Source organism: Chinchilla lanigera, unplaced genomic scaffold, assembly GCF_000276665.1.
Source record: "Chinchilla lanigera isolate Chin_1 unplaced genomic scaffold, ChiLan1.0 scaffold00079, whole genome shotgun sequence".
Lineage (NCBI taxonomy): Eukaryota > Metazoa > Chordata > Mammalia > Rodentia > Chinchillidae > Chinchilla > Chinchilla lanigera.
Window position 1 is genome coordinate 199,319 of NW_004955480.1, and position 26,098 is coordinate 225,416.

General features: G+C 47.2%; 1 protein-coding gene across 1 annotated transcript in view; it reads left to right on the top strand.

The window, feature by feature from the left end:
* Ccdc149 (coiled-coil domain containing 149) overlaps window positions 1-26,098 on the top strand; it is a 95,757-nt gene that overhangs the window by 42,705 nt on the left and 26,954 nt on the right. The window contains exons 5-9 of the mRNA XM_013503308.1: window positions 5,957-6,064; window positions 20,275-20,391; window positions 21,158-21,330; window positions 22,032-22,104; window positions 23,442-23,526. Coding sequence (XP_013358762.1) covers window positions 5,957-6,064; window positions 20,275-20,391; window positions 21,158-21,330; window positions 22,032-22,104; window positions 23,442-23,526 — 556 coding nt within the window. The remainder of the gene's footprint in view (window positions 1-5,956; window positions 6,065-20,274; window positions 20,392-21,157; window positions 21,331-22,031; window positions 22,105-23,441; window positions 23,527-26,098) is intronic.

Sequence of the window (26,098 nt, forward strand, 5' to 3'; positions counted from 1 at the left end):
AGAACTAGTCTGTCTACCTTGGTAAGGATTTTTGCAAAGAGGTTTGGAAGTGCTTGGGGTAGGAGCTTGCTTCTCCCTCCACTGCTTTGTCTCAGCTTCATGCACCTGTCAGGATGTGTAGTCATCGTCCCTGTGCAGAGAGCATTTCCATGGCATCCGAGGTCTGACAGCAGGGGCTGATTTGGGCAGGAAGCTCTGGTATTCAACCATTGTGACTGAGGGTTGAGTTGTTCCTTATTAAAGGAAGCTGGGGGCTGGGCGTGGTGGCACACACCTGTAATCCCAGCACTCTGGAGGCTGAGGCAGAGGGATCGTTGCGAGCTTGAGGCCAGCCTGAATTGCATAGCCCTGTCTCAAAAAAAAAAAAAAAAAAAAGAAAGCTGCTTCAGGATGGAAAGCTACAGTGTCCTTTTGACCTAAAATTTCCCCACTTTACTGTATTTCCATCCAATTTCTCTTCTTCATCACCAGTGTAATAGATAAACTCTGTATTGGTCAGCTTTCCTACTACTGACATGAAATAGCTGATGGCTGTAATTTACAGGAGGAAATGGTTATTTTGGCTTGTGGTCTCAGAGGATTCAGTCCATGGTAGGCTGGCTCCAAGGCAAAAACGTCATGGCAGAAGGGCATGGTGGAGTACAACTGCTCAATTCATGGCCAGTGGGAAGGAATACACAAGGGTAGAGAATCAGTGAGAGATATATCCTCTAAAGTCACACACCCAGGAACCCACTTCCTCCAGCTGGGCTCTGCATCTTGATAGCATGTTCATCCATAAGCATCAGTAGATTAATCTACTGAGGAGTATAGCATCCCCATGATCCAGTTACCTCATGATCCATTCAAGTTAACAATTAAGCTTAACTATCATAAAGCCCCACCTAGAAAGAGTGACTTCAATGTTTGTATTCCACATCTATCACTGTAGTCATAATTCCTCTATTATTACAGAGAAAATATCAACCTTTCATTTCAGCCCTGGGTGGATTTGAAAGAGACTTCTTTGTAAAGCTTTCCACATTTTGCTATTGATACTGCCCCTGCCCTAGAGATGGAGAGGAAAGAATCTTACAGTTCTGTTGTCCATCCCTGTGAAGTGCTGTCTAGTCCTAGGCAGTTTCCACCCTTTTCTCCGAGATTCCTTTTACATAGTAATGCTATTCTAAACTGATGGTCACAGAGTTCTTCTCCATAACACAGAGGAAAAATGCACTGCATAGCTGATAAATTATAAGCAGGCATTGCACATTTGCTTGATGGATTGGTGGAGTGAGTGTGTGAGTCATGGGTGTTATTTTTGGTCAGAATAATTTGTGTGAACTTTCCTCGTCTATTCTGAGCACCGTGAAATGTACTATTTCTTCTTTTTTTGGTTCTTTAAACTGTATGTCAAAGAATTAGGTAGCATATCCGAATCATTGTGTTCTAGCTTTCAAAGTTATTGTTTTGGAGTTGAGGTCGTGGAAGGCTTGAATAGAAAAGAATTGTGTGTGGACAGGTAATCCAGCCTGTTAAATGTAAAAGAAAATTAGCCAGTTGTTCTAAGGCAGTGATACCTCCTCCTCCTACTATATCCCAGGGGTCAAGTTTAAAGCTGCTGGGGTGGGGGGAGGTGTGCCATGAACTAGTGTGAGAGCAGTAATTTTAATATACCATTGCTTTGTGGATAAGGTAGACTTTATTGTGACGGATTTCTCTCAGTCAGGCTGCAGAGTAAATAATGTTTGAAAATCACAGCCCTAGGTCTCTAAATCCACATTTCCTAAAACAGCCGGCCCAGTCCCCAGGTTTCTCGGGAATCTCTGACTGGTGTTTCTGCTCAGTGTCTGCTCTGCTCCCCGCTCTCCTGACCAAATACCGAGGGCATCACCCAGCCAGGACAGTTTCTAGAGGGAGATCCAAGGCCTAGTGTCAGGCTGTAGCCTCATTGCTTCTGGTGTGTGACGAGATGGGTACAGGAATTGAAAGTGAGCACTCAGATTTTTATAGCAATCTGACAACATGGTTTTATGTGTGTTGAATCTAACCATAAACACTTGGGGTTTTATCTTGATGTCTTCTTAAATTTATTTTCCTAGTGATTCTTGTTTATTGCATTTTACAAAAGTATTGATCAGTGATGGATTGGAGCAGGATGACTGGTCTTTCACAACTGGTAGACTGAGTTGTTTGGGTTTATGTCCTGCACTTAGTGGTTTACCATCTGGAGTAGTGAGTGCCAGGGTCTTCTCAATCCTTCCTCACAGGGACTTAAACCATTATTGATTCAAAAAGGGAAGGTTAGGGAAATAGCAAATTTTTTTCTTTTTTGGCTTTTCCTTAAGTTTTCCCGGTTAGTTTTAGAAGTATCGGTCCTGGTCTGTGCAGGGAAACAGCACTCCTCTCCCCAGGTGGTGAGGCTGAGATCTGCCCATGGCAGGCTCTGGTATAGGGCTCCTTCCCGGGGCGGCCACACCTGCCTGTCCGTCGTTACTGTCCTTCCATATGGTAGGGAGCGGTTGTATTTGTTTCTACAGGACAGCTAACATCTGGGGACATCTGGAGTTCTGTGGAGGAAAGAGGTCACTCCTTCTAGATCTCTGTGTTCAGAAAAGAGAGAGGTGGGTGGGAGGGAGGGAACCAGGAGACATCAAACAAAAACTAAGCCACCTCCGGACTTCAGCACAGTCCCTGGAGCCAGCCTGTGATGAGTTGGGGCAGAAGGACAGATGGAAGTCCATTTGCCTTTCTGCCCCCTGAAACTTTCCTCAAGATGCCTGAAGGCATTTTCTCCTTTTGGAAGTCGTGGTTCAAACGTGGCAGTCTCCTCCACACACTCAGTTCCCTTTACCTGCTACATTTCTTTCCAGAGCCCTTCATAGCCAGCACCCTGAGTCATTTTCCTCTACTGTAGTATAATGTAAGTAATGCAATGTGCTCAATTAGATGTAAGCTTCCAAGGGCAAGGGGTTTTGTCTATATTGTTCACTGCTCTATGGCCAGAGCTGACAGTGTCTGGCACATAGTAGGCACTTAGTAAATATTTGTTGTATAAAAAATGAAAAGGAAGGGCCGGGCTCACAAAGGAGCCATCTGAGTCCAAGGCCACATGCACACAGCTCTGTCCACCGAGTGCTGCACCGGAGTTGGAAAGGACACGGTCGGGGGAGGTAACCAGTCTTTAGCCAGCACCTGCTGTGTGCAAGACCCCAGGGAAGTGCTCTGTGCTCACTATTTAACTGAAGGGACTGGTTGCCATGTGAAATATGCTTTGTTTGCACCACTGTACAGAAGGAGAGCTCAAAGTTAAGGATCTCACGCAAGGTCACCCAGCCCAGTTAGTGGCTGAACCAGGAGGCAATTTGGTCTTCCTCATTCCTCCTAGAGATGTTCTCATTGTTCCTCATTACTGTCTCTTATGAAATTAGTTCTTTTCCCCCACCACCACTTTTTATCTGATGGAAACAGAAATCTGGGAGATCTGGAACTCAGCTATTATAGATAATGAGTTTTACAAATGTGGGGCTGAAACATTGGGTTGTGTCACCTAAGAACTCTCATAGTTCCTGGAGGAGATGGTCTGGCGGGCCATGCGGATGAGCGTTTTTCTCTTGCCATACCCGGTGCTGGACCCAGATTTCAGTCGTTAGCACTTGTGCCTGCTTTCCCAGATCCTCCCTTAGGCTGAGACCGTCACCTCCAGACAGCTCCCTGTCTCTTGTTTTAATATTATGGGGCATCTACTAGGTGCTCCAGAGAGGTCAGTGGAGAGAACAAAGTTCCTTGCCCTTCATGGAACTTACATTTTAGCAAGGAGAGCGAGACAGGAAATAAACAGTAAGCAGTAAACCATGAAGTAAATTATATGGTATGTTAAAAGATGGCACGCGCTCTGGAAAATAGGAACAGCGACGGAGAGGAAGGTGCCGTGTGAAATGCGGTGGTCCAGGTGGGCCCTGCTGGATGGCGGCCCCCACACAAGGGCCTGGAAGAGGCCAGGAAGCTGGGGGAGAAGGTCCCTGAAAGTGGGGACGGTGCCTGTGCTGAGGTGGCACCAGGCCTGGCGTGTGTGGGGATGCAAGGAGGTGAGCGTGAGGAAGCTGGGGAGATGACAGGACGTCCCTACCTGGGGAGTGAGAAAGGGAAGAGGCAAAGGGAGCCAGTGTTCATCTTTCTCTTCCTTCCTCTTTGTTCTTTCAGTACCCAGCGGAATTAAGTGGTCCCCAAAGCATCAGCACTGAAGTCTTTAAAGATTCAGCTGCTGCAGGGGACTGGTTCCCCAGTGCCTCTGGGTTTGGGTAGAACAGCTGTAGCATGAGGGGAACCTATGAAACGGTCTTCAGGATCCCCATCTCCTACTGTAGGCATCCTCCCAGACCAGTCCATGAGCCAACATACACCACCAAAGCCGCCTGCCAGCCCGTCCCAAACCCGGGCATGTGCCCCGGTGATCTCTGAGTTTTCAACTCACCTGTGGAGCACAAGACCATCCGTTCACCCCAAAACCATGCTTTTGTTTGTGGTTTTTGACTTTTGCAATATTGGGAATTAAACCCAGATTGTCACTCATGCCAGGCAAGTGCTGTACCACGGAGCTAAATCCCAGCCCTTCTTATTTTATTTTGAGACAGAATCTTACTTAGTTTTCTGGGTTGGTCTTGAACGCATGATCCTCCTGTCTCAGCCTCCTGAGCCCCTGGGATTCTTGGCATGTGCCACTGAGCCCAGTCCCTGTGTGCTGCTTCCTAGGCGTCGTGTTCTAAGACCTGCTTCCTTCCTCCTTTCTTCACTGATCCACCCTGAGTCTTTCAAACACTTGCTGTCCACGTGCACTCGGAGCCACGCCTGTGGAGGTGAGCAAGGGCCAAGCCCAGGCTCTGCCTTCCGGTCACTGGCAGCGGCCCTGTTCCGCTAGGTGACAGTGTGATCAGCCAAGTGAGAAAGACAGTGTGTGACACCATAGAGCGGGAAGTGTGGGGCTGAGGCTGAGGGCAAGGTACACCGCCCCCCTGGGTGTCAGCGTGGAGCTGGGGGAGCAGGGATCCCCAGAACCAGAAACTAGATGGGAGTGGCAGAGGGGCCTGTAGCACGTGCTGTAGCCAGGGCCAAAGCTGCATTGAGGGAGGCTGCTTAGGGGCCACTGTGTGGGCTGGAGAGGCCCCTCTCTGGGCAGGGGCAGAGTCTAGGGAGGGTGGGATTGTGGAGATGAGAATGGAAAGCACTGGTACGGCCCCTGGGTCCCAAGGGGGCTAAGATAAGGGAATAAGTCGGTAGGAGCCAGCCCAGGAGACTGAAGAATCACCTCTGCATCCTGACTTTGGAACTTTTTGCACATCATCGACCTCTTTTTTGACTGCCTCCTAGAATTGGGACCAAAATTCTGGGTTGGGTGTGGTTGTGCGTGTCTGTAATTCCAGCGCTCAAGAGGCTGAGACAGGAGGATCACCGTGAGTTTACGGCTAGCCCCTGCTACCTAGTAAGATGCCATCTCAAAACAAAATAACAAGAAAATTTTGGGCATTGAGATAGCAAAGAAAGGCTCATTAAATTATATATATTTGAAGGAAATTTTTAAAAAAAACGATCTAAACAAGAAAATAAAGCTTTTCCTTTGTTGTAGCCTAAACTGTGGAATTGAACTCTGTCCATCTTCAAGATGGACATTGTAGTGATGAGCTCTTAGAAATTTTTGGAATGGGCAGGTATGACTGACTCCTCCATTACATGCCCAAGCAGCCTATGTGGGCCTTTCTGGGAACAAAGAACACCCCTAAATTGAGGCCGGGTTCATTCCTCCCATGCAGTTGTGGCGCTCTGGTTTGCACGCTTGCTGCACACACGAATGTGTTTAGTCTGATGGGCTTCATGGGGGTCGGCCGAGCTCGGGCACTGGCATCAGAAGGCCCAGTGAAGCCCCACATTTATCTGTTTCTCTGTTTCCAATTGTGTTTTCATAATGTGTTGATATTTCCAGGCTAATCTTGCACAACTATTGAGAGATTCTCAGGACCGAAATAAACATCTGGGAGAAGAAATTAAAGAACTTCAACAAAGGCTCACAGAAGTCCAGGGTGACAATAAGGTACTGTGAATATACAAAGGAAAAGAGTTCTGCTAATGTAATTGTGCACAGAGGTCTATGTAGGGCACATTAGAAAAATGGAACATAGCATTTGTTGGAAATTCTGATAGAGATTTTTACATTTGCAATGAAAATTCAGCTGAGCATTTCTTATCTTTATTATATGCCGTGTGTGTGTGTATGTGTGTGTGTGTGTGTGTGTGTGTGCATGCACGTGCACATGCCAATGTGTGTGTTTTTGGGTTGCTCTAAAATATTGTCCCAAGCCATTGTAGAAGTTTCATTATGTTCAGCTTGGTGGCGAATAACATTGTGGTTGAGGGTGAAATAAAACTCAAACGCTATACTTTCCCTCTTCTATACAAATAATGGATTTGTGGCTTAGATGATTTGGAATTATTCACATTCGGTTTTGAATTTTAAGTAGTCATCCTACTAATTATGTTCACATAACCAATTTATTTTATTGCTAAATTTGGCAATTTGTATGGAACATTGCTCAAAATCCACTGCTTGGTATTAATCAAACTCCCCTGTTGGCAACGTTAATTATAAAATATGAACTCATAAACTCCAAACTAAATGTGTGCACTCTCTCTTTCTCCCAGCTGAAGCTATGAACAAAAGTACAATTGAGAAAGGGAAGAAAAACTGCCAAAGTTTAATTCTGTCCCCTAAAATAATTTCCTGTTTTGCCAAGATAGATTTATTTTCAACTCTTTGCCAGAGGCAGCTTTTGCAAGAGATGGCATTGGATTTTGACTCAAGAAGATGATATTGTGTGTGGGTTCAGGGGAGCTTTCTTGGGAAATGTTTTCTAGATGTTACCAAATTCCTTGATAGATGATGGTGACTTTCATTTTCGCTGGGAATTGTTGGTTATTGGAAGGCGCCATTTTGAAAGATGCTCCTTCTTTAGAAACTGCACAGAATTATCTGGAGAGAACACTTTTATAGCAGGAGACTGGAGAACTTGGTGCCTACTGCTGGCCAAGAGTCCTTATCTGAGGGCATATATTCTGCTGGGAAGATGCTGTGGTTTGAACACAGTGTCTCCTCACCAAAGGTGCTAGGAATTGGCCCCAACATAAGAGTATTAAAAGGTTTTGGAACTAGTGGAGCCCTGAGAGGGTGACTATAACCATCATCCTCATGACAGGATTAATATGGTCTCCCAGAGTGGGGTAGATCTCCTAGCAGTGGATTTATTCCCCAATGAGCCAGTTATTATAAAAAAGAAGGTTGGTCCATTTCCGTGTGAGCTTGTCCACACACATGGCTCAGCCCTCCACCCTCCCTATACCTCCTTATCATGATATTGTCTGCTGTGCTGTGTTATGGCCATGGGGCCCTCACCAGAAGCCTGTGTTCTTGGGCCTCTGGAACTGGCACCTCAATGAAACTTTTTTCTTTATAAAGTCCCCGGCTTTGAGTCTTTTGTTATAATAACAGAAATGGATGAAGACAGAAGCTTTCCTTACACAGCCTTTTCTTCATCTTGGCTGCCTTCTAATTTTTTCTTTAAACCTCTTGGACTTAGCATAAGTTTGAAAAATTAGCCTTTCCTATTCCTGGTCATGAAATGGGAAGTGAGAGAGAATGCCCAGGAAAGGTTCTAATTAACACCAGACAAGCTAATCAGCTTTGCATGTGGTGTTAGCCGTTATTACAAACATTCCAGTTCAGCAGCCTAGGTGTTTGGTCAGCCCTTAAAGCCCGGACCCTCTTTGTCACTGGCTGATTTTTTCTATTTCCTTTTGTCATTCTGAAATACCCTTCCCTCCAACTTTCTTAAATACCTTTCAACCTCACCTCTTGGTTGTTTTTCCTTGGTTTATCCTTGGAGCATCAGAAATTTTAGGAATTGATGTTGGCAACTGATATTTCAAGGAAAGGGAGGGAGGGCATGTGTGTGTGTGCACGTGCATGTGTGTGTTTTGTGCGTACACGAGCAGGCACTGAGCCTAGGTCTCCTCTTACATTGTCATAGTCTGAACATCCTGATGGGCTTGGGCACTGGGTCTCTTATTTCTGTAGCTAGACACGTTTATCAACTTTGCTCACCCCAGGTTTAGAGTTTAGTGACTCGTTTCATGGCCTGTGAAGTAATTTGCCTGCCAAAAGGCGTAGGGAAGACATTCTAGTGTTCAGCAGACCTCTCACTCAGTAACTGGTCTCTCTCACTCCAAAACAAAACAAAAAAATCCTAAAAATGCAGGGAGCTCTGGAGACGCTCTGTAGTCTCATTTGCACCCAGAGTTACAGGGCTGGTTTATTTCAGGTCCCTGTGAGTCATGGTCCCTCGCCCTCCCAGTTCAGCCCCGTCCTTATCACGGAGGGCAGATTCCTCACTGGATCGTGACACCAGGCTTCTGGAGGACCCAGAAACACCATCTGAGAGCTGGCCAGGACTGGGTGATAGAGAAGTGGGGAGCCCTTTGGCGGTTTTGTTGTTTTGGTTCGTTCATTTTTTTTGTTTTGTTTTTTTTGTTTTTTTTGTTTTTCTCCGGTACCAGGAACCGAACTCACGACCTTGCGCTTGCCAGGCAGGCGCTTTTGCCGCTGAGCTAAATCCCCAGCCCCTGGTTCGTTCATTTTTTTGATTGGTCGTTTCACTTGCCACCCCAGCCCTTCCAGCACCTTCCAGGCCCAGAGTCACCTCCTTGTCCTTATGATGTGTCCTATGCTGATTTCCTCAGCCACATCAGCACCAGTTCTCCCCTCATACTTATGCTGATTTCCCCTTTGCGGTGCTGGCTGTTCCTTCTGTCTGGAACGTTCTTCCCCTTGACTTCTCCTGCAAGCTCCAATGCATCTTCCAGGACAGAGGTGAAACAGAGCCTTTTCCAGCTCTTGGGTACCAGTCCCGATCATGCCCACTCAGCCCTGCTGTGCCCCTCAGCTGGCACTTGTGTGACACCCCTAACCCTATGTCAGCCGCTTGCAGAGTGAATGCTCACCTGCGCACTGTTGTAGCCCTTGGAGTTAGTGTTTGGTTCCCATACGTAGACAATATTTAAAATATTTCTCTAGTGGAGAAATGGGTGAAGGAAGAGAAGAAGGAAGGAAGGGAGGGAGGGAAGGGAGGAAATAAACAATCGGGAATAAAAAGAAGAGCAAAGTGATTCAAGGGAGAGGAAAAGAGAAAGAAAGATGACTATGAAAAAAATGGTCTGACTGTCATTCTGTTCAGCAGCAGCAGCAGCTTGCTTTAATAGTTAGAAATTTGGAGAAAGGAACTAGGAAGGCAAACTGTTCTAACAGGGGGGAAATAAAAGCAGCCCACGATGAGCAGCCTGGGGCATCCCCGCCGAGAACAGCAGGCAGGGGCTGAGACTCCTTGGTGGACAGAGGCCCAGTGTCCTGCTCGGTGGCTGCTTCAAACCGTTCAGTTCTAGCACACTGCACCTCGTGGTTCAGTTCCAACTCAGGCGCCAAACAGAGGGGCTGAGGGCATCAATTTATGAATGCTCATTAAAGTGGAAGATTTTTATCTCTGAGTGGCCATTTTAACTACTGACCCTTAGCCATATTTTGGGAAACCCAACTTCTAGATGTTAAGCACATTTAAGAAACAAGGTGACAGGAAATTACTTGCCTTGGATATTTTAGGGTAGACTAATTTTTCCATTTGTTCAGCTAGAGTGGTGTAACCCTCAGTGCCATAAAGCATTCCCAAGCAGCTTCCTGAAAGATTTGTTGCCCTCACCCAGGCTTATGAGCAACTTGGCACTCACCTGGGTCATTGGTGGGGGTTCCCCTGCCAGGTTGGGTGTCCTGTAACCGGGGGGCTTGTGGTCCATGGCCATCTGCCATCTCTTTGTCCAGTGCCTGGGAATGTCTCAGGCTCCCTGGTTTGCACGAATCCCTGACCCCAACAAGAGGAAAAACATGCAGTAGGAAACCTACTCAAATAACTTCTGCTTCCTTAAATCTTTCATCACTTAAAGGTTAACAAGCAAAGAGGGGGCCTCTGTGGCAGAGGGGCTCATGACACCACCAGTCACCCTGGGAAGGGCTGTCCTCAAATTGTGGTGGCCTGGGGCTCACAGGATGTTAGCTGCAGAATAAGGATCAATTCAGGGGAGTAATGCACACTAGGCAGGGCCTGGGGTCTGAGAGGAGCCCACAGAAGCAGTTCCCTGCCCTGCCTGCCCTGAGCCCTGAGATCTCCCCGCTTCCTCTTTTAGTCAAGGAGGAAAGAGAAGGTTCAGCAAAAGGGGACCTGGAGGAAGAAGGTCTCTGAAGGTTTAAGAACCAATCAGACTACAGATCTAGCACCTTAAAGGCCAATCCAAAAACGGGCATCTGAAATGAACAAATTCTTCTCTGATGAAAAAGTAGAAACGGCAAATAAATACATGAAAAAATGTTCAGGGTCACTGGTCATTCGAGAGATGCAAATTAAAACAGTACTGAGATTCCATCTCACTCCAGAAAGAATAACTTTCACCAAGAAATCAACCAATAACAAATGCTGAAGGGGCAGTGGGGAGAAAGGAACCCTTCTCTACTGTTGGTGGGAGTGTAGACTGGTGCAACCACTGTGGAAATCAGTGTGGAGATTACTCAGAAAACAAACTAGAGGTTCCATTTTACTGAGCTATTCCCCTTCTCAGTTTTTCCCAAAACAATTAAAAGCATCACACCATAGCAATATATATGCACCATATATATGTACAGTTTATAGCTAAATCTTGGACACAACCCAAATGCCAATCATGATGAGTGGGTAAAAAAGATGTGCTTTTTTATGCAGTGGAGTATTACTCTGCCATAAAGAAGGATAAGCTTGGGACATTTTAGCTAAATGAATACATCTTGAGACTATACTCGAAAGTGAAATAAATTGAATGCACGTGTTTAAATACCACATTGTGTCTCTGGTATGAGAAACCAAAGGTGTAAATAAGGACCAAAATATATGATAGATATTGGGAAATGGGAAGAAAATGCTCAATTGAGAAAGAGAACAGGGGTGGCAGAGGGAGGGAGGGAGAAGAAAAAAGAAGACAATAGGAGGGAAAAAATGGAAACAAAGAAGGGAGGGGACAGGAATGGGGAGAAAAAGAAAGATATATCATGTATAGGTACAAAGTCCCTATGACAAATGCTATCATTATGTATATCTAAAATGTACCAATAAGAAAAATTAGAAAAAAAAACTAGCAGAGAACCTGTGAATCACAGACACCCAGAGTGAGCTAGGAACAGCTCTCTGAAGGAGGAAGCCTGGCCTTAGCGCTCTGCCAGTTTCCACAGTGTGAGAACTGAAGCCACAGCTCGGGTCAGTGATGGAAGTGAAGCCACTGAACTTGGGAGGGAAGAGCCAGCTCCAGCCTGCCGCTGCAAAGTGGGGATTGGATTCTGCCCGGCGTGCGGGAGCGTCTCGGAAGGCTTCACACGCAGCTCAATCTCCCATCTCTGCATGTTACTCTCTGTGTGGCCCTGGGTAGGTCATGTCCTCCAGGCCTCAGTTTCCCTGGCCGGTTTTCTCATTGATTCACACAGTGCTCTGTGCTGATTAACACACCGGCAGCTGAGGATATATTAAGGAACAAAGCATTCACTCTCCTGGAGCTTTTCTGCTGGTGGGAGACAGTAAGACGTAAGATTCATAAAATCATCAGACAGTGGTTAGTGCCGGGGGAAGCGGGACAGTGGGATTTAATGGCGGGGTGTGTGCGCTGCAGTATTATTTGTAAAAGCTACAGCACAGTGCCTGCCCCTGGGAAGCACGCAGGAAAGCGAGCATGTCGCTGTTATCTGTAGCACAAATGGGCCCGTATCCACTTGGAGTCTTCTCCTCCAAAAATTCCACCAGGAGTCTCAAGGACGTCCTTCCTGTGGGTCAGCTGTTGCCAGTGAACTTGGCATGTGCTGAGCGGCAGAAACAACGATCCAGGTGAGAAAGCTGACATCGGGCAGACCAAGCCCCTAGACTCAGCCCTCCTCCTCACCACCCCAAAGCTGGCCAGCATGAAGCATTCCTGCTTTGGTGCAGAGCTCCTGCAGGCTTCCTTGCGTGCTGTGCAGGGATGGGCGCCTGGTCGGTGGCCACTGCTCGCATCCCCAAGGGGATGGCTGCAGTGGGTTCTCTTGTCTGTTTGCTTTTGTTTCCTTCGTGGGAAAGATCAAGGCCCCTTTGTGCAAGACATACAGCGAAGCATGATACGCGCAAAGCAAGGAAGCTTGGGAGAGGTAACTGTCCCCTTCACTGTCATGCACGCCCCTTCCCAAGCCTCACTGGCAAAGTTAAATTTAGCTGTTGCGGGACTGCATGAACCTAGGGCTTTGCCCTTCATCATGAGCTTTATGTCACACCAGCTGACGGTCTTTAAGCGCCTCTGTTTTATCTGCTGGCATCGTAAAAGGGTAGAGCCCTTCTGCGAAGGTACCTTTATTGACAGGGGACTTCTGGATGGATTCAGCAAGCAAACCAATTAAGTCAAAGCCACCAGCCAATAAAGACAGGCCAATAAGCATGCAGGTGACTAATTAAAGTATACTTTGTTTAAAAAAAGAGAGTGCTCAGCTGCGGATGTTTGTCACAGTCCTGAACCTGCCTGGTGCTCTGCCCGCACCAGCCCCATCTATCTTTGCTCTAACTGGGATCTCCACTGCAACGCCAGCCGTGCTCAGCTGTCTCACAAGCAACCACGCTGGATTCGCGTTCCCTGGTGTTTTGCTGGCAAGTGAAGCCCCGTTCAGTCCTCAGACTGTTCAGAACCTGGCCTGGCGGATGTGAGCTCCTACCCTGGGGCGCCGTGTGACTCAGACAGCAGTTTCCCTTGCTCATCCCATAGATCACATATCGAAGTCACACTTCTTAGCAGTCAGGGATGGTTCCCTTCAATTTGCTCGGCAGTTTTTTTTTTTTTTTTTTTTGAGGACCAGCTGTATGCACGGGGCCGCGCTCCACTCTGACAGAGGCAGACAGACAATGAGCAGGTAGTCCTGTCTCACAGAGGCGGAGACAGCTTTCACAGCTGGACATCTTTGAGACTATCAGTGGTATCACGAGTATGATTGCACTTTCTGGGCTTTCTAGAGGAACACAGTGGCAGGTCTCAGAGTTGGTGGAGCTTTAGATTGGATGGAACATAGTGTGCCGGGCGATGGGTGCTTAGTGGGAAATGAAGGTGGCGGGGGCGGGGGTGGTGGTGGTGAGAGCAGCCCGCGGCTGGGCTGCTGATTCAGTGTGCGCGGGGGTGGGGTGGGAGCGTGGTTCTGCTCATGCGCACTGGGCACAGGGATGAAGACGAGGCTCAGGTATCTGAGATAGGGGGCAGAGCCGGTGCTGAGGCTGGAGTGAGCGCTGGCTGTCAGCGCCCGGCAGGGGGCGGTGCACCAAAGTGAGGACTGAATTGACCGAAACAGCGCGCAAAGGGAGCACGCTCTGTAGGGGCCGCTGCTGTGCCACGTCTTGCCCTGCTCGTGGGAAAGGACTGCCCGGCCCTGACTCTGGGCTCTCCATGGCCGGGCTCAACCTGGCGCGGGGGAGGGGTCGTTTCTAACATTTGCAACTCAAGCAGATGACTTTACCTTTTCCTTTTTCCATTGTGGTGGATTGAACCCAGGACCACTGCACTGAGCTACATCCCCAGCAACCCCCTTTCATTTTTTTTATTTTGAGACCGGGTCTAAGTTGCTAAATTGCCCAGGGTGGGCTTGAACTTGCAATCCTCCTGCCTCCCAGAGGGCTGGGATCAGAAGCATGCATCTCTATATCTAAGTTTCTTGCCTGAAAAAGGCAACTGTAGCCACGGATGCCTGGTGGAGTTGAGTGGGTGTGTGTCAACACCCAACATAGCGTTTGGGTGCGAAGTGTGGCGACCTATGCCTTGGGTACCGGGGCCCCCAGCTGCCCTACTGAGCATGAGCCTTAGGGAGGAGCCAGCTCCTGGTCCCAAGGGGCCGCGCTGTCCGGCTCCTGGTGCTGCGGGGAGCGCTGAGTAAGAGCCTCTTCGGTCTTCGGAGGGTCGAGGGCTCCCCAAGATGCCCAGGCAAGGAGGCGGCAAGCGGAGAATGAGACCGATCCTGGAAAGTTTGGTGAGGCAGCCAGGCAGGGCGTGTCGGGGAGCTGACTTGGGGAGGATGGCTTCACCTACAGTGGCGAGGGAAGACGACTCAGAGGAGGGAACATTTGATCTGAGACCCGCATGAGATAAAAGCAGCGATTCTGGTCAGTGTGTGGGCTGGCCACTCCAGGGGCACAGAAAGTGCCAAGGTCCTGAGGCAGGCATGAGTTGGAGGGAGGAGAGGGTGGCTGGGGGTGGGAGGTGGGCGGGGGCGGGCAGGGCCACTTTTCAGCCCTGATTAGGGCTGTGGCGTTTATCTCCCGCCTGGGGCTGTCTCACATGCACCCTGGCGCGTTGCTTGCTTGGTAACGGGAGACCTGGACAGCAGGCTGGGGAGGGGCCGCTGTGGTCTCTGGAGCCGGGGAGGTGCAAGTCGAGGCAGCCTGACTGGTTTTCAGGGACGCGCTCTTCTGTTCAGAACTGCGTGGCGTCAATCCGGGGACGTGGGCGCTGCTCTCTACAAGAGCTGCCGCCTGGAGCCTTTCTAGTCTCAGGTGTCCAATTTTATGAGTGTATTTTCGGAAGGTTAGGGGTGACTGGAGAGGAAGGAGAAAGCCAGCAGAAGTAAAGGACGGGCGGGCAGCCCTGTTTATTAAGTTGTCCAGCTCGGCCCTCTGCCGGATGGATGCTTAATAAACGCCTTTTGGTGCTGACCTCTCCCCACTTGTGCTATTTGCAGCAAAACAGGAGACTGGGGGCCAGGAAGTGCAGCATCCACTTCCCGTTAGCGATTCTTTCATCTGATCCTCCTAATGGCTCTCACACATAGAGAGCCACTGTGTCAGAATTGTGACCGTACCAACTCTGCCCAGGGACTGCCCTTGTGATGCTCTGTGGTGCACGCCTGTCATCGCAGCACTCAGGAGGTAGGAGGATGGCTGTGAGTTCGAGGCCAGCTTGAACCACATAATGAGACCTGGTCTCAAAAAACCAAACAAAAAAGAAATAAAAAATAGTGACATGAACAGCGGTCACTGCATGGCATCTTCACACTGTGGGAACAGAAATCCCTTAAGCTGGAGTTGGGCAGTGCACAGTCTGGGTAGCTATGCATGGCTGGCCAGTCTATAAGACAAATTTTATCCTTATTTTTTTAAAAAATCAAGTCATATTGTTATCTTCAACTACGTTGCTCAGATTACCAGATATAAGAATAGAAGATTGTTGAAGATAACAATATGTAATATAGCAACCACTGTTAATTCCTATCATTTTGTTTTGAAACCCTGTATCATTTTTAATTTCGTTTTGTTTATGTCTGTGATGTTGGTATGTTGCTATTGTTCTTTTTTTTATGACTCTCTTTAAAATAAAAAATTAAATAAAATGAACTTACATTAATATATAAAAATGAAAATCAAGTCATGTGTTGCTTTGCCGTGTTGGTCGGCTTGAAGTCAGGTAACACCTAGAGCGTAGCTGCTCCCATACGTGACTCTCACTGTCTGTTGAATAAAATGGATTTAGGTGAATGAAAACTGGATGAGGTATGTGACACTTGGGGCTATGAGAGGTGCAGCCTGAAAGATATCCAAGCAAGAAGCAAGCCTTCCTCCCTTGGAGGCCAGGGAGGCTTGGAGGACCTAGTTTGGGCCTATCCTTGGCAGCTGGAGAAGGGCACCCCAAAACCATTTCCCTGCATTGTTTTGCGCCGCGTCCCCCGGCCACAGCCCAGCTGCAGCTCGACCGCCTGCTAAGCAGCATAGCAGATGCCACCCACCCGAAATTCATTCACAGACATTCATTTCCATCCAAAGCAGCAAATGGATGTGGCTCTTGGTGGCAGTGTGGTGGCCAGGCAGGGCACCGATCCACTCTGCAGCTTGGCGTGGAGCCGGCTGTGGAATTCTGACAGCCCTGTGGCCGGGAATTAAGTGCCCTGAGCAGTCTCTTCACAGCCTTTTCCAAGGTGGGAAATAAACATCCCAGCCTGCTCTCTACAGATAAGATTGGCTCAGAGCTCGGCCTGGGACAGAGCTTGTGCTGGCCAGTGGGGGCGACTGAGGTCACAGCACCACTCCTAGGACCAGCCTGCATTTACCAAAGTCCTTTATGTGCTCCGGTATGGAAGCAAGTGTCCTGGAGAAGCCACCTTCTTTGCTCGGGGAGGGGGCTGAAGTCAGCCTGCAAGAGGCATCGGCTTGTATTCGGCTCCAGTTCCCCTGCAGTCCCTTAAATTGTCCCCAGGGTCCAGGGCATGTGGTTGGATGTTGCTGCCTGAACTACAGAATGATGTGTGCATGCGAACAGTCTGATTTTGCTGAACATGTTAATCGGTGCCATCTCTGTACATCTGATAAATAAATGCAGTCCCTGTCCTGCCTCACTCCAGGCTGGGGCGCTGAGCATAGGAAGAGCAGCAACACCCGCATTTGGGAATTATTTTTCTTGTCTTTTCTTCCTTTTTTTAGTCTCCCTTCTCTTTCTGTCCTAACACACAGATATCTGAACCTCCTTCTGTTAAATTCCCATGGTCTGCACCCCTTCTCCTCCTCCCTGCCTGCACCCTGCAGCCCTCCTATGAGGTTCCCCTCTCATGCTGTGTTTTTACTAGGAAGGATGCCGTTGCTCAGAGACGTCTCTAGACAATTTCTCAAGGTTGCACAGCTTGCTAGGACAGGAGCCCTGGGCAGCTGATGCAAGAGCATGTGAGCTGCCTGCTGAGGACCAGCAGGGCTCTCTCTAGACCTTCGGGGTTGTAAGCTACGACAGTGACCTCCTCCGGCCCCTGCAGCCGACTGCACTTGAGGCTCACACCCTGCTCATGATCCAGCTAGCACCAACTCGGGCCTCACTTTTAAAAATGTTTCAACCAGTGCAGGCCTGCGATTTAACAGCCGATATTGTATGCACATTAAACACCAAATGATTGTTAACATATTTATTGAAGCTTAACAGGCATCCAGTATGTAAAAGATGACTCTCTTATATGGCTGTCAGACCTCAATAAACATGTTTAATAATTAATTGGCATTAAGCAAACATAACTGTACAATTCTGAATTAAATGTTCAATGAAGCGTATTGCGAATGCAAAGCCACTGTGGTGTTTATTACTTAAAGTTCAGGCTTCACAGCTCAGGGAAATGCCCTCCCCTGAAAGACTCAGTCCGGGGCCCCAGGACATCCTATACAGTAGGTGGAGTTTCCTCCTCTCGGCCTTCCAATCCGAGGACCCGGTCTCATTCAGCTGGGGTTGGTCCTGCTGTGTCTCCACTTCCCGGGCCAAGAACTGTGTGAGGTGGAAGACGCTTGCACATTTCAGCTTGCAGGTGCGCAGACCAGTTCTCCAGTCGCTACAGACTCTGAATTTGCAGATAGTGAGCTGTCATTTCTGGGGGACACTTGAGGAGATTCCTGTGAGCCCCTGACCATGCAACCGATCAACCATAACCTATGTGTTTCTATTTAAAGTTGCCTTGTTTAAAACGTATGGTTCATTCATTAACGTGGAATGACAGAGTTCAACAGCACCGGAACTCATGCCCGAAGTAAGCTTATTCCCCACAGGCGAGGCACAGCCTCACACTCAGGGCCAGCTGTCAGCCACACGCTTGCAGCCCCTCTCAAAGGACCCCGTATGAACTGTGGGGGAGATGCAAATTAGCGTAATCACTGTGGAAAATGGTATGGAGGGTCCTCAAACACCAACACCAACACCAACACCATGTGATTCTGCAGCCTCACGGCTGGGTGTACATCCAAAGGAAACAAAGACAGTGTATGAAACATACCTGTGCTCAGTTTGACTTCATGGTGCTGCTTGTTACACCAGCCAAGACATGGAGTCAACCTATGGGTCCCTCAGGGATGAATGGATAACGAAAATATGGTTCCTACACACAATGGAATACAATTCAGCCTTCAGAAAGGGTGGCGTCCTGTCACTTGTGACCACGTGGGTGAATGTGGAAGACATTATGTTGAGCAAAATAAGCTACGTGTAGAAAGACAAGTGCCACATGGTCTCAGTCACCCTTGGAATCCAGGAAGTAGGGAGTACAAGGGTCCTTACCAGAGGCCAGGGAGGAGGTGGGAAGGAAGATGGAGGGAGACAATCAACAAGCCCATAGTTACGGTCAGAGAGGAGGAACAGCTGCCCATCCTCGGTGGCACAATAGAGTGACTCTAGTTAGTAATACCCACAGCACTGTTTATTTCCAAATAGCTAGAAGAGGGGATTTTGAATATTCTCTCTACAAAGAAACAATGAATATTTGAGGGTGCCCGGTAATTGTCCTCATGTTTACATCTACTCCCATAGTGCACTGTACCCCAGGGACATGGACAGTTATGTAAAGCGGGGGGGGGGGGGAACAGCAAGATCACACACACAAAGATACAAAAATGTGAAAACGTGGCGCTAAGTAGACCGTGAAAAGGACCCGAGCTTACAGCGTGAAGGCTGAACTGAGAAGGCAGAAGGTAGCCTCGACTGACCTCAGCTGGGAAGGCGCGTGTCGGGCACCCGATCTTTGACTGCACTGTGCGTGTCCAACAGAGACCATGGTTTTGGGGGTTACAAATAAGTTTTACTGGGTAGGCACATTCACAATACAGAAGCCAGGGACAGTGGGCATGGGCAGCGATCAGACTGCATTGCACACAGCCGACTCTGTGTGCGGAAGGGGGCCGCACCAGGCAGCTGCCCCACACACCACGCAGAATCCAGGGCTGCGGCCCAGCGCACGGCACCCAGTACAGATTTATTGGAGTCAATTGAGTCATTTTTAGGAAAGATTCCAAACTTAATGTCTTTGGAAAATGCTTTTACTTTTCGTTAGTCATCATTTCTTTACGAGTTCACTGCTGTTATTTATTATTTCTATTTAGTTAATATTCTACCGTGGCTTAAATTAACTTCCTATGCCCCTAAATCCTTCAGGGGCTTTAAAAATTAAGCTGTTGTGTGCAGGGACAACCAATCTCTCAAGATTCATGCAGTAAAAAGGAAACGCATGCCCCCAGCAGGCAGTCCTGGCTGGGTCACAAATGTGGGCGGTGGAACACTGTCCCTGGGACCTCATTTATGTGTGAACAACCCACCCTTGGGTGCCCTGCAGGGAGATGTGGATTTCGGCTGGAAGCCGAAGGTCACGCACCGGGAAGCAGGGCTGTGGCTTTGGAAATCACTTTGCAGTGGCAGCAAGTTTGGCATGGGGGGGGGGGGCAGGTCCTGGGCTCTGAGGCGCTCAGCTCTCCCTGGGACCCTCAGCAGGCTCCCACTATTTGGGCCTTTTTGGGAAGTAGGGCTGCAGAGTCCGGAAAATCTATAGGTGTTGCAGGGATCCCTTGGAAAATAGCATTTGAACACTAATTATCTGCCTAGGGACTTGCAGACGTATAAAATAAAGGCATACTATGAAGCTTATGCATACCAATTTTAACAAGTTAGAAAACAACAGCACATATGGTCTCATCACCTAAACATAATGTTATAATGTTTTATAATTACAAGATATCATATATCATACTATTTTGATATTTTGTGTATTTGGTCATTTATTCTTTTATGCATGAGTTCTTAGTACAAATTTGATCAGAATGCATGGAAAAGTTAGTGTTTTTTTTCCAACTTACATGGCATACTAAGGATGTCCCTGTATCACCCCATTCATGGGACCCTGGTTTCAGACAGCTGCACCTCTGCCCATTGCCTGATTTGGTAACAATTCACTAAACCTTCTTCTATCATCAGGCATTGTTTCTAATGTTAATACTCTTTACATTTAAAAAAAATCTAATTTTTCTTTCCCTTAGGCTAGTCCACATCTGAGATTATTGTAATTATCCCTTTCTCTCCCCCTTTCTTTCTCTTTTTCTTTTCAGTACCATTGATTGAACCCATGGCCTTTGCACTGCGCTACACCCTCAGCCCATGTTTTATTTTGCAATGGGATGTCACTAAATTGCTAAGTTGTGTGGGCTGTGCTCGAACTCACATGATCCTCCTGGCTCAGCCTCTCAGAGTGCTGGGATTACAGGGGTGCACCACCACTCCTGGATCCCTAGTGTTTCCTGAAAGAATCTTTTCTATCAAAAGTTTCTTTCTAGTGGCCTTGAGTTTTTATCTGAATTTATTCATTCAAATATTCTCTCTCCCTCTCTTTCCTACCAATGGGAAATGCAGCTCTTAAGGATGACAATTGCCAAGCAAAGACTAGGAGACGAAGAAATTGGTGTGCGGCACTTTGCAGCCCACGAGAGGGAAGACTTGGTTCAGCAGCTGGAGCGAGCGAAGGAGCAGGTTGTCCCGAGTGTCAATCAAGAGTGGGGGGTGGGTTTGCACGGCTGGGCACAACCCAGGAGCAGACATGTGCCGTGCATCTTCCTGAATGCGGGAGGTGGACAGAGGATGCCGCTGACTGCTGTACTCCTGGTGCTGTCCCGGGTTCCCAGCTGACTCATGGGTGTCTGGCTGACACGGGTGCCATTGTTGTGAACACAACCAAACACTGCCCCTGACCAGGTTAGGCTTGGAGGAATCAAAACCTGACAACCTGACCCTAATTTGCAGGTTTCCACCAAAATGCTGAGTGATGCTGGTTAGGTAAAATCTCAGCAGGAACAGAGTCCTAGTTAGGAGCAGCTAAAAGAACCCACCAATCATTTTCTTCCTCTTGCTAATGGGTTTTGAAGAGTGGAACAAGATTCTTGTCTCCAGAGTGAGCTGGAGACATATGCATTTGTAAGGTGCCAGCAGTGGTTCCCAGGGTCTGGCTTCACCCTGTGCAAGCCATCGCTGCAGGGCACGCTGGAGGGGTCGGGCGTGGCTCCTGTCTGTCTCCCAAACTGCTGTACCCTGGCCATCCGGGAGGTAGTGACTGCTTAGCAGGAAGGCAGCCCCTCACTTCTAGCTTTTACCTAGTATGCAGTGCATTTGGTTTTATAGCATGCAAGTGATATTAAGAAGCTCTCTAAAAATCGCTCAGCCGGGCAAGTGGCTCCATCTCTTGCCACAAAATGCCCACATTTGGGGACCACGTTGAGTGAGGGTATGTCTGGTGTTGCAGATCGAGTCTTTGGAGCACGACCTGCAGGCCTCCGTGGATGAGCTTCAGGATGTCAAGGGAGAGCGGGCCTCCTACCAGGACAAAGTGGACCGGCTGAACCAAGAGCTCAACCACATCCTGGGAGGCCACGAGAACCGCATCATCGACGTGGACGCCCTGTGTATGGAGAACAGGCAGGTGGTCTTTGTGCTTGATGTCATGCTGGCCTTCTGGGTGGGAGAGGTAGGAATTCTTCGCAGCCCTGTTTACATCTGAAAAAATTGCTTTACAAGTGAAAAGCAAGTTGTGGTCCCCAGTGCTCCCTATGTCACATACTAGCCATAAACTAAGTGAAGAGGCAAGGCACACCCACACATGGAGCCCCGTCTCCCCCACACCTTCCCTGCTTGGGCCGGCATGGTGAGGACCCAGCAGGAGCTACTTGTTATTGCTATCAAGGAGAGGAAAAGAATAAGAAAATAAATTGAGAAATTCCCCTAGCTCTTTCTTCTCCCTGAGGCAAATTTCAGTGTGTGTATGTGTCTCACTTAATGTTATGCCTGGTGTCGCCTCTTCTTGCCTTGCTTCCCGGTGGAATCATCTTAATGAGAATTATGTGAAAACTGTGTTGGTGTCCCTTAGGGGATCTCTGCGAGGGCTGTTTTAAAGCGGGTTGTCAGTGATTTGGGCATGTTTGACCTTGATCACATCCATTTAAGAAAAGGTTGCAAAGATGTACATTTTTCTCCTCCTCCTCCCCGGAAGGAGAAGGAAGACATTATGTGCAAAAGATAGCTCTTCTTGCAAGTCGTTTTTATTTTTTCCTCTCATACTTTAGTGTATGTTTTTTAGTTTTGCTCCCAAACACATCCTGGTGAGATGTATTCTTTTCCAGGTACCTTCAAGAGAGATTAAAACAACTCCACGAAGAGGTCAACCTCTTGAAATCAAACATCGCCAAATACAAGGTAGCAAAATCATGGTGATGACGGTGATTCGCCATTGTACATCTAAATGTCATCCTATTTAAATTTTCTTTTATGTGCCAAAGATATTTCAGTACTTGTCTGCCCTGAAAGAGAGATCCCCACAAGAGTTTTAACTGGGGTAACCAGTAAAAATTAACCCCAAACAGCAAACAGCATCAGAGCACCTTCTGCCAGAGCCCTTCTGTGGCTGAAGTAAACCAAGCGTCTGGGGCGTCCAGAATCCGGACATTTCTTCTTGACAGCCTCAGCCTATGTGAAGTTAGGGTTCCTTTCTATTTTCTCTGGAAAATGTGCAGTCGTCAGATGCTATTTGTCTCATAATCATCCATAAGGAAACGCTTTCTGAGGGAGGAAGAAACAAAGATTGGGAAATCACACTCTGAACGATAATGTTCACGTCACACTGAAAGGACAGGGCGTTTGAATTCTCCCCACTGTTATTTAGTCTAATTCCAGCACCATTAGTTTGATAATATCTATTTCTGCAGATGTTAGTTGTAAGTGTTATAATTAGAAAAATCTCCTGGGTTTCTCTGCTTTGAAAATAGATTGATTCCTCTTCTTGTGAGTGAAGTTTTACAGCCATTGGGATGCATGGGAGAGCTCGCTCATTGTCATGGTTGTTGGCATGAGCTTTTGTTCTCAGAAATTTCCATGCTTTTCCATTCCATAGGGGGCATACATTATTCTACACCAATCTATAGATACACATGCGGCCAAAGGAACATTCAGCTTTTATTATGTAATTAAAAAATATGTGGATTCATTAATTTAACATTTATTTTGTTCTGTATGCCAAGCACTGATACATACATCAACTTTAATGCACGAATTTGCTGAAGGAAAGACACATAGGCAGCACATGTGTACTGCCTTAGTCTTGTGTCTGTGACAGACATCACTAATTGATCATGGCTCTCTTTCCAATCCAGGGACCACTACTGGGACATGAAAATAAACCTATGCTCCATTTCATGTCTGTTCCAAAGGGATCTCCATAACTAGACTTTACACATTAGACTGCGTCGTGACTTCAGATATAATTTAATTTAATGAGCATTCCTGGAGCACCCTTTGAATACAGGAGGCTATAATTACTATCATTTGGCTATGCAGCAGCTTTTTACAAAACTCTTCCTAGATCTGTAAAGTCCCTAACTTTGGCAAGGACTGTGGACCCCACATGTCAGGGCAGCATGTGGATTTTGCAAGGAGTTGCTGGTGCCAATGGGTGGTTGCATCTCCTCTCCTCCGGTGAGGTGTTTTTGCATCATTGATTTTTCTAACAAGTGTTTTTATGTTATTTTCTGCTGTAGAACGCTCTCGAGAGACGGAAAAACTCGAAGGGCCAGGGCAAATCCAGCAGTAGCGCTCTGACTGGAGTCCTGTCTGCAAAGCAAGGTAGGCACTCCTGGCCCAGGTGAGACCACTTATAAACACAAACTGCTTCTGGTGTGCTCCTGATCACGGCTGAGCTGCTGGGTTTGTAGATGCAGACCAGGTGATTCTAGAAGTGGTCAACAAACTTCTACCTGCATGGGAATCACCTGGAAGTCTCATTATACCCCAGATTACCAGGCCTGCCCCAGCGCTCCTGATTCAATAGGTCTGGGATGGGCACCTGATAGTATATCCAAAAAATTCCCAGATAATGCTGCTGTGGGTTCAGCGGTCCCGCTTTGAGAATCCGTGCGCTACAGGTTTTCCCAATGACTCGATCCTATATCAATATATTGCCCTACCCCAGGCACTGATTGAGCTTCGCTAAGACGTGCTTCAACCTCTTTGAGTTTCCCCTTCCCCTGGCCTCTGCCATCCGAGGAGAAAAGCCCCGTAGCTGCCGGAGTCATTTTACCGTGGCACATGTGCCTTTTTCAAACAAGCTTTTATGGATTGCACTTTTGTTCCTCCTTCTTGTCGATTCCAATGAAAAATAATGATCTTCCAGGAACAGGCCAGGGGAATAAATAGCAGAGAGCTTGTGTTCTGACGCTTACTATTCGGAATTCAGCTCTAAACACAGGTTCAAGTTGCGCATGCTCAGCCGGCCCATGTTTCCAGTGCAGCCAGCAGCTACCATGGGGCCGTCTCCATCCGAGCTGAGAGGCTTAGACAAAAAGTGCTGAGTCCCCGGCTATCTAACAAGCAAGGCTCTGTTCCAAGCAACTTCTTTGTTTCCACTGCACTAGAAAAGAGCATCCTAGAAATGTTTTTCAAAGAAAACTACAATCCTCTTTAAAAATGTGAACTGGCCCAACTGTGTTTAGCCCTGGACGCCATAAATTGCAAATGGGCTGTGAGCGTGGAGACCCAGTCAGACGTGGCTGCAGAATTAGGTCCCAAGCCTGACCCTCTGAAAAGCCTACTGCATAAAGCCTATCATCAGTGATCTATCAGCATTAGTAATCCAAGCCTATCAATCTATGGCAACCTATTCAAAAAAAGTCTGAAACTGGCCCCTGTTGAAAGAGCAGGAAATAAATTATAAACATATGCGAACATCTTGCTACAGAAAATTCTTCATACATTAATGAGAATAAAGAACTGGAAGTGATATAAATATACAGCAGTAGTTCAAGGCATTATTATGTATCTATATATGGACTATTAAAGCAGCCATTAAATTTTATGTTTTATAGGGTGTTAATGATGCTGAGTATTGTTAAGTGAAAAAAAGCAGGGCCTTTCTCCATTTTTTGAAATTGCATGATTTTTTTCTTTAGCTACAGGTAGTTACACAGGAAATGGTATACAGAGAGCTGTAAGGAGAGATTTATACTATTGCTTTATTGTGTCTGGGAGGAGTAGTGTAGTTGTTGTACATTTGTGTTATATCTCAGCTTATCTACCCTTCCTAAAAAATGTGGGTTACTTTTGTGATAGGGTAGGATGTTGGGTGCATTCAAACCAGACTTCTTCATAGGACACTTTTCTGACTCTGAGTATCTGAAAGAGCCCCGGGTGGCAAAGACAGAAGCAGAGATTCAGCGTGCAGATTAGCCATGCTGCAGAAGGGGGTGGCTGCCAGGAGAGCCATTTAAGCCATTTTGAGCCCAGACAAATAGAAATGGAGGAGAGTTTTAGCAGCATCACAAATGAAAGTCATAGTGATTTTAACAGACTGTATTCTTTTTTTTTTTTTTTTTTTTTTGGTACCAGGAATCGAACTCAGGACCTTGTGCATGCTAGGCAGGCGCTTGTGCCACTGAGCTATATCCCCGGCCCAACAGACTGTATTCTTATATTATTTATTAATGGTGTTTTATTGCCCAAGAGGCTAATGAAATCTCACATTATATTAACAGAAATACCCTCTTTCGAATAAATGAGAAGATAGCCCTGGTTTGTGCTAAGTTGCTCCTACCACCCCTGGACTATTTATGCCTTTATACATGTATAAGTGGCATGAGATGAAGGAGCAATTGTGTTTTAGATACTTTGGCAACTAGGCAGAAAGCAGGGGAATTTCCTATCAGAGTTGTCCGTAGATGACTGATAGGTCAACAGACTCATCCAGGGCAGGGTGTGCACACTGCACCTCTTAACACGGTCTAAATCCTGTAGTTACACTGACCTCAGGATATTGTTGTTTGGCTCCATTTTGAACTTGGCCATGACTGTAACTTGGCAGTCTGTGGGGTAATAAGCTTCCAGGAACAGCCAGTCAGTGTGTAATGAACTCTTTCCCAACATGCAGGTATTTACAGGCTGCTTTACATTTCCTCGCCATATCTTTGTACCACCTAGGCTATTATTTGCTTGATATTTTTCTTTAAATCAATTATAAGGTGACCCATTTTATTTGGCTTTGTCCTACACACTAGCATCTGTGAAGTTACTAGTTTGCTATGCCATATATTTTCTTTTGTATACTACCTTCAAATAAGGCGCAGCTATTGAAACTCAAAAAAATTTTGCATGTTATGTAAAACCTCCTACACTGTCTTGCTGCTTGCTAAGGTAGCACACTGTA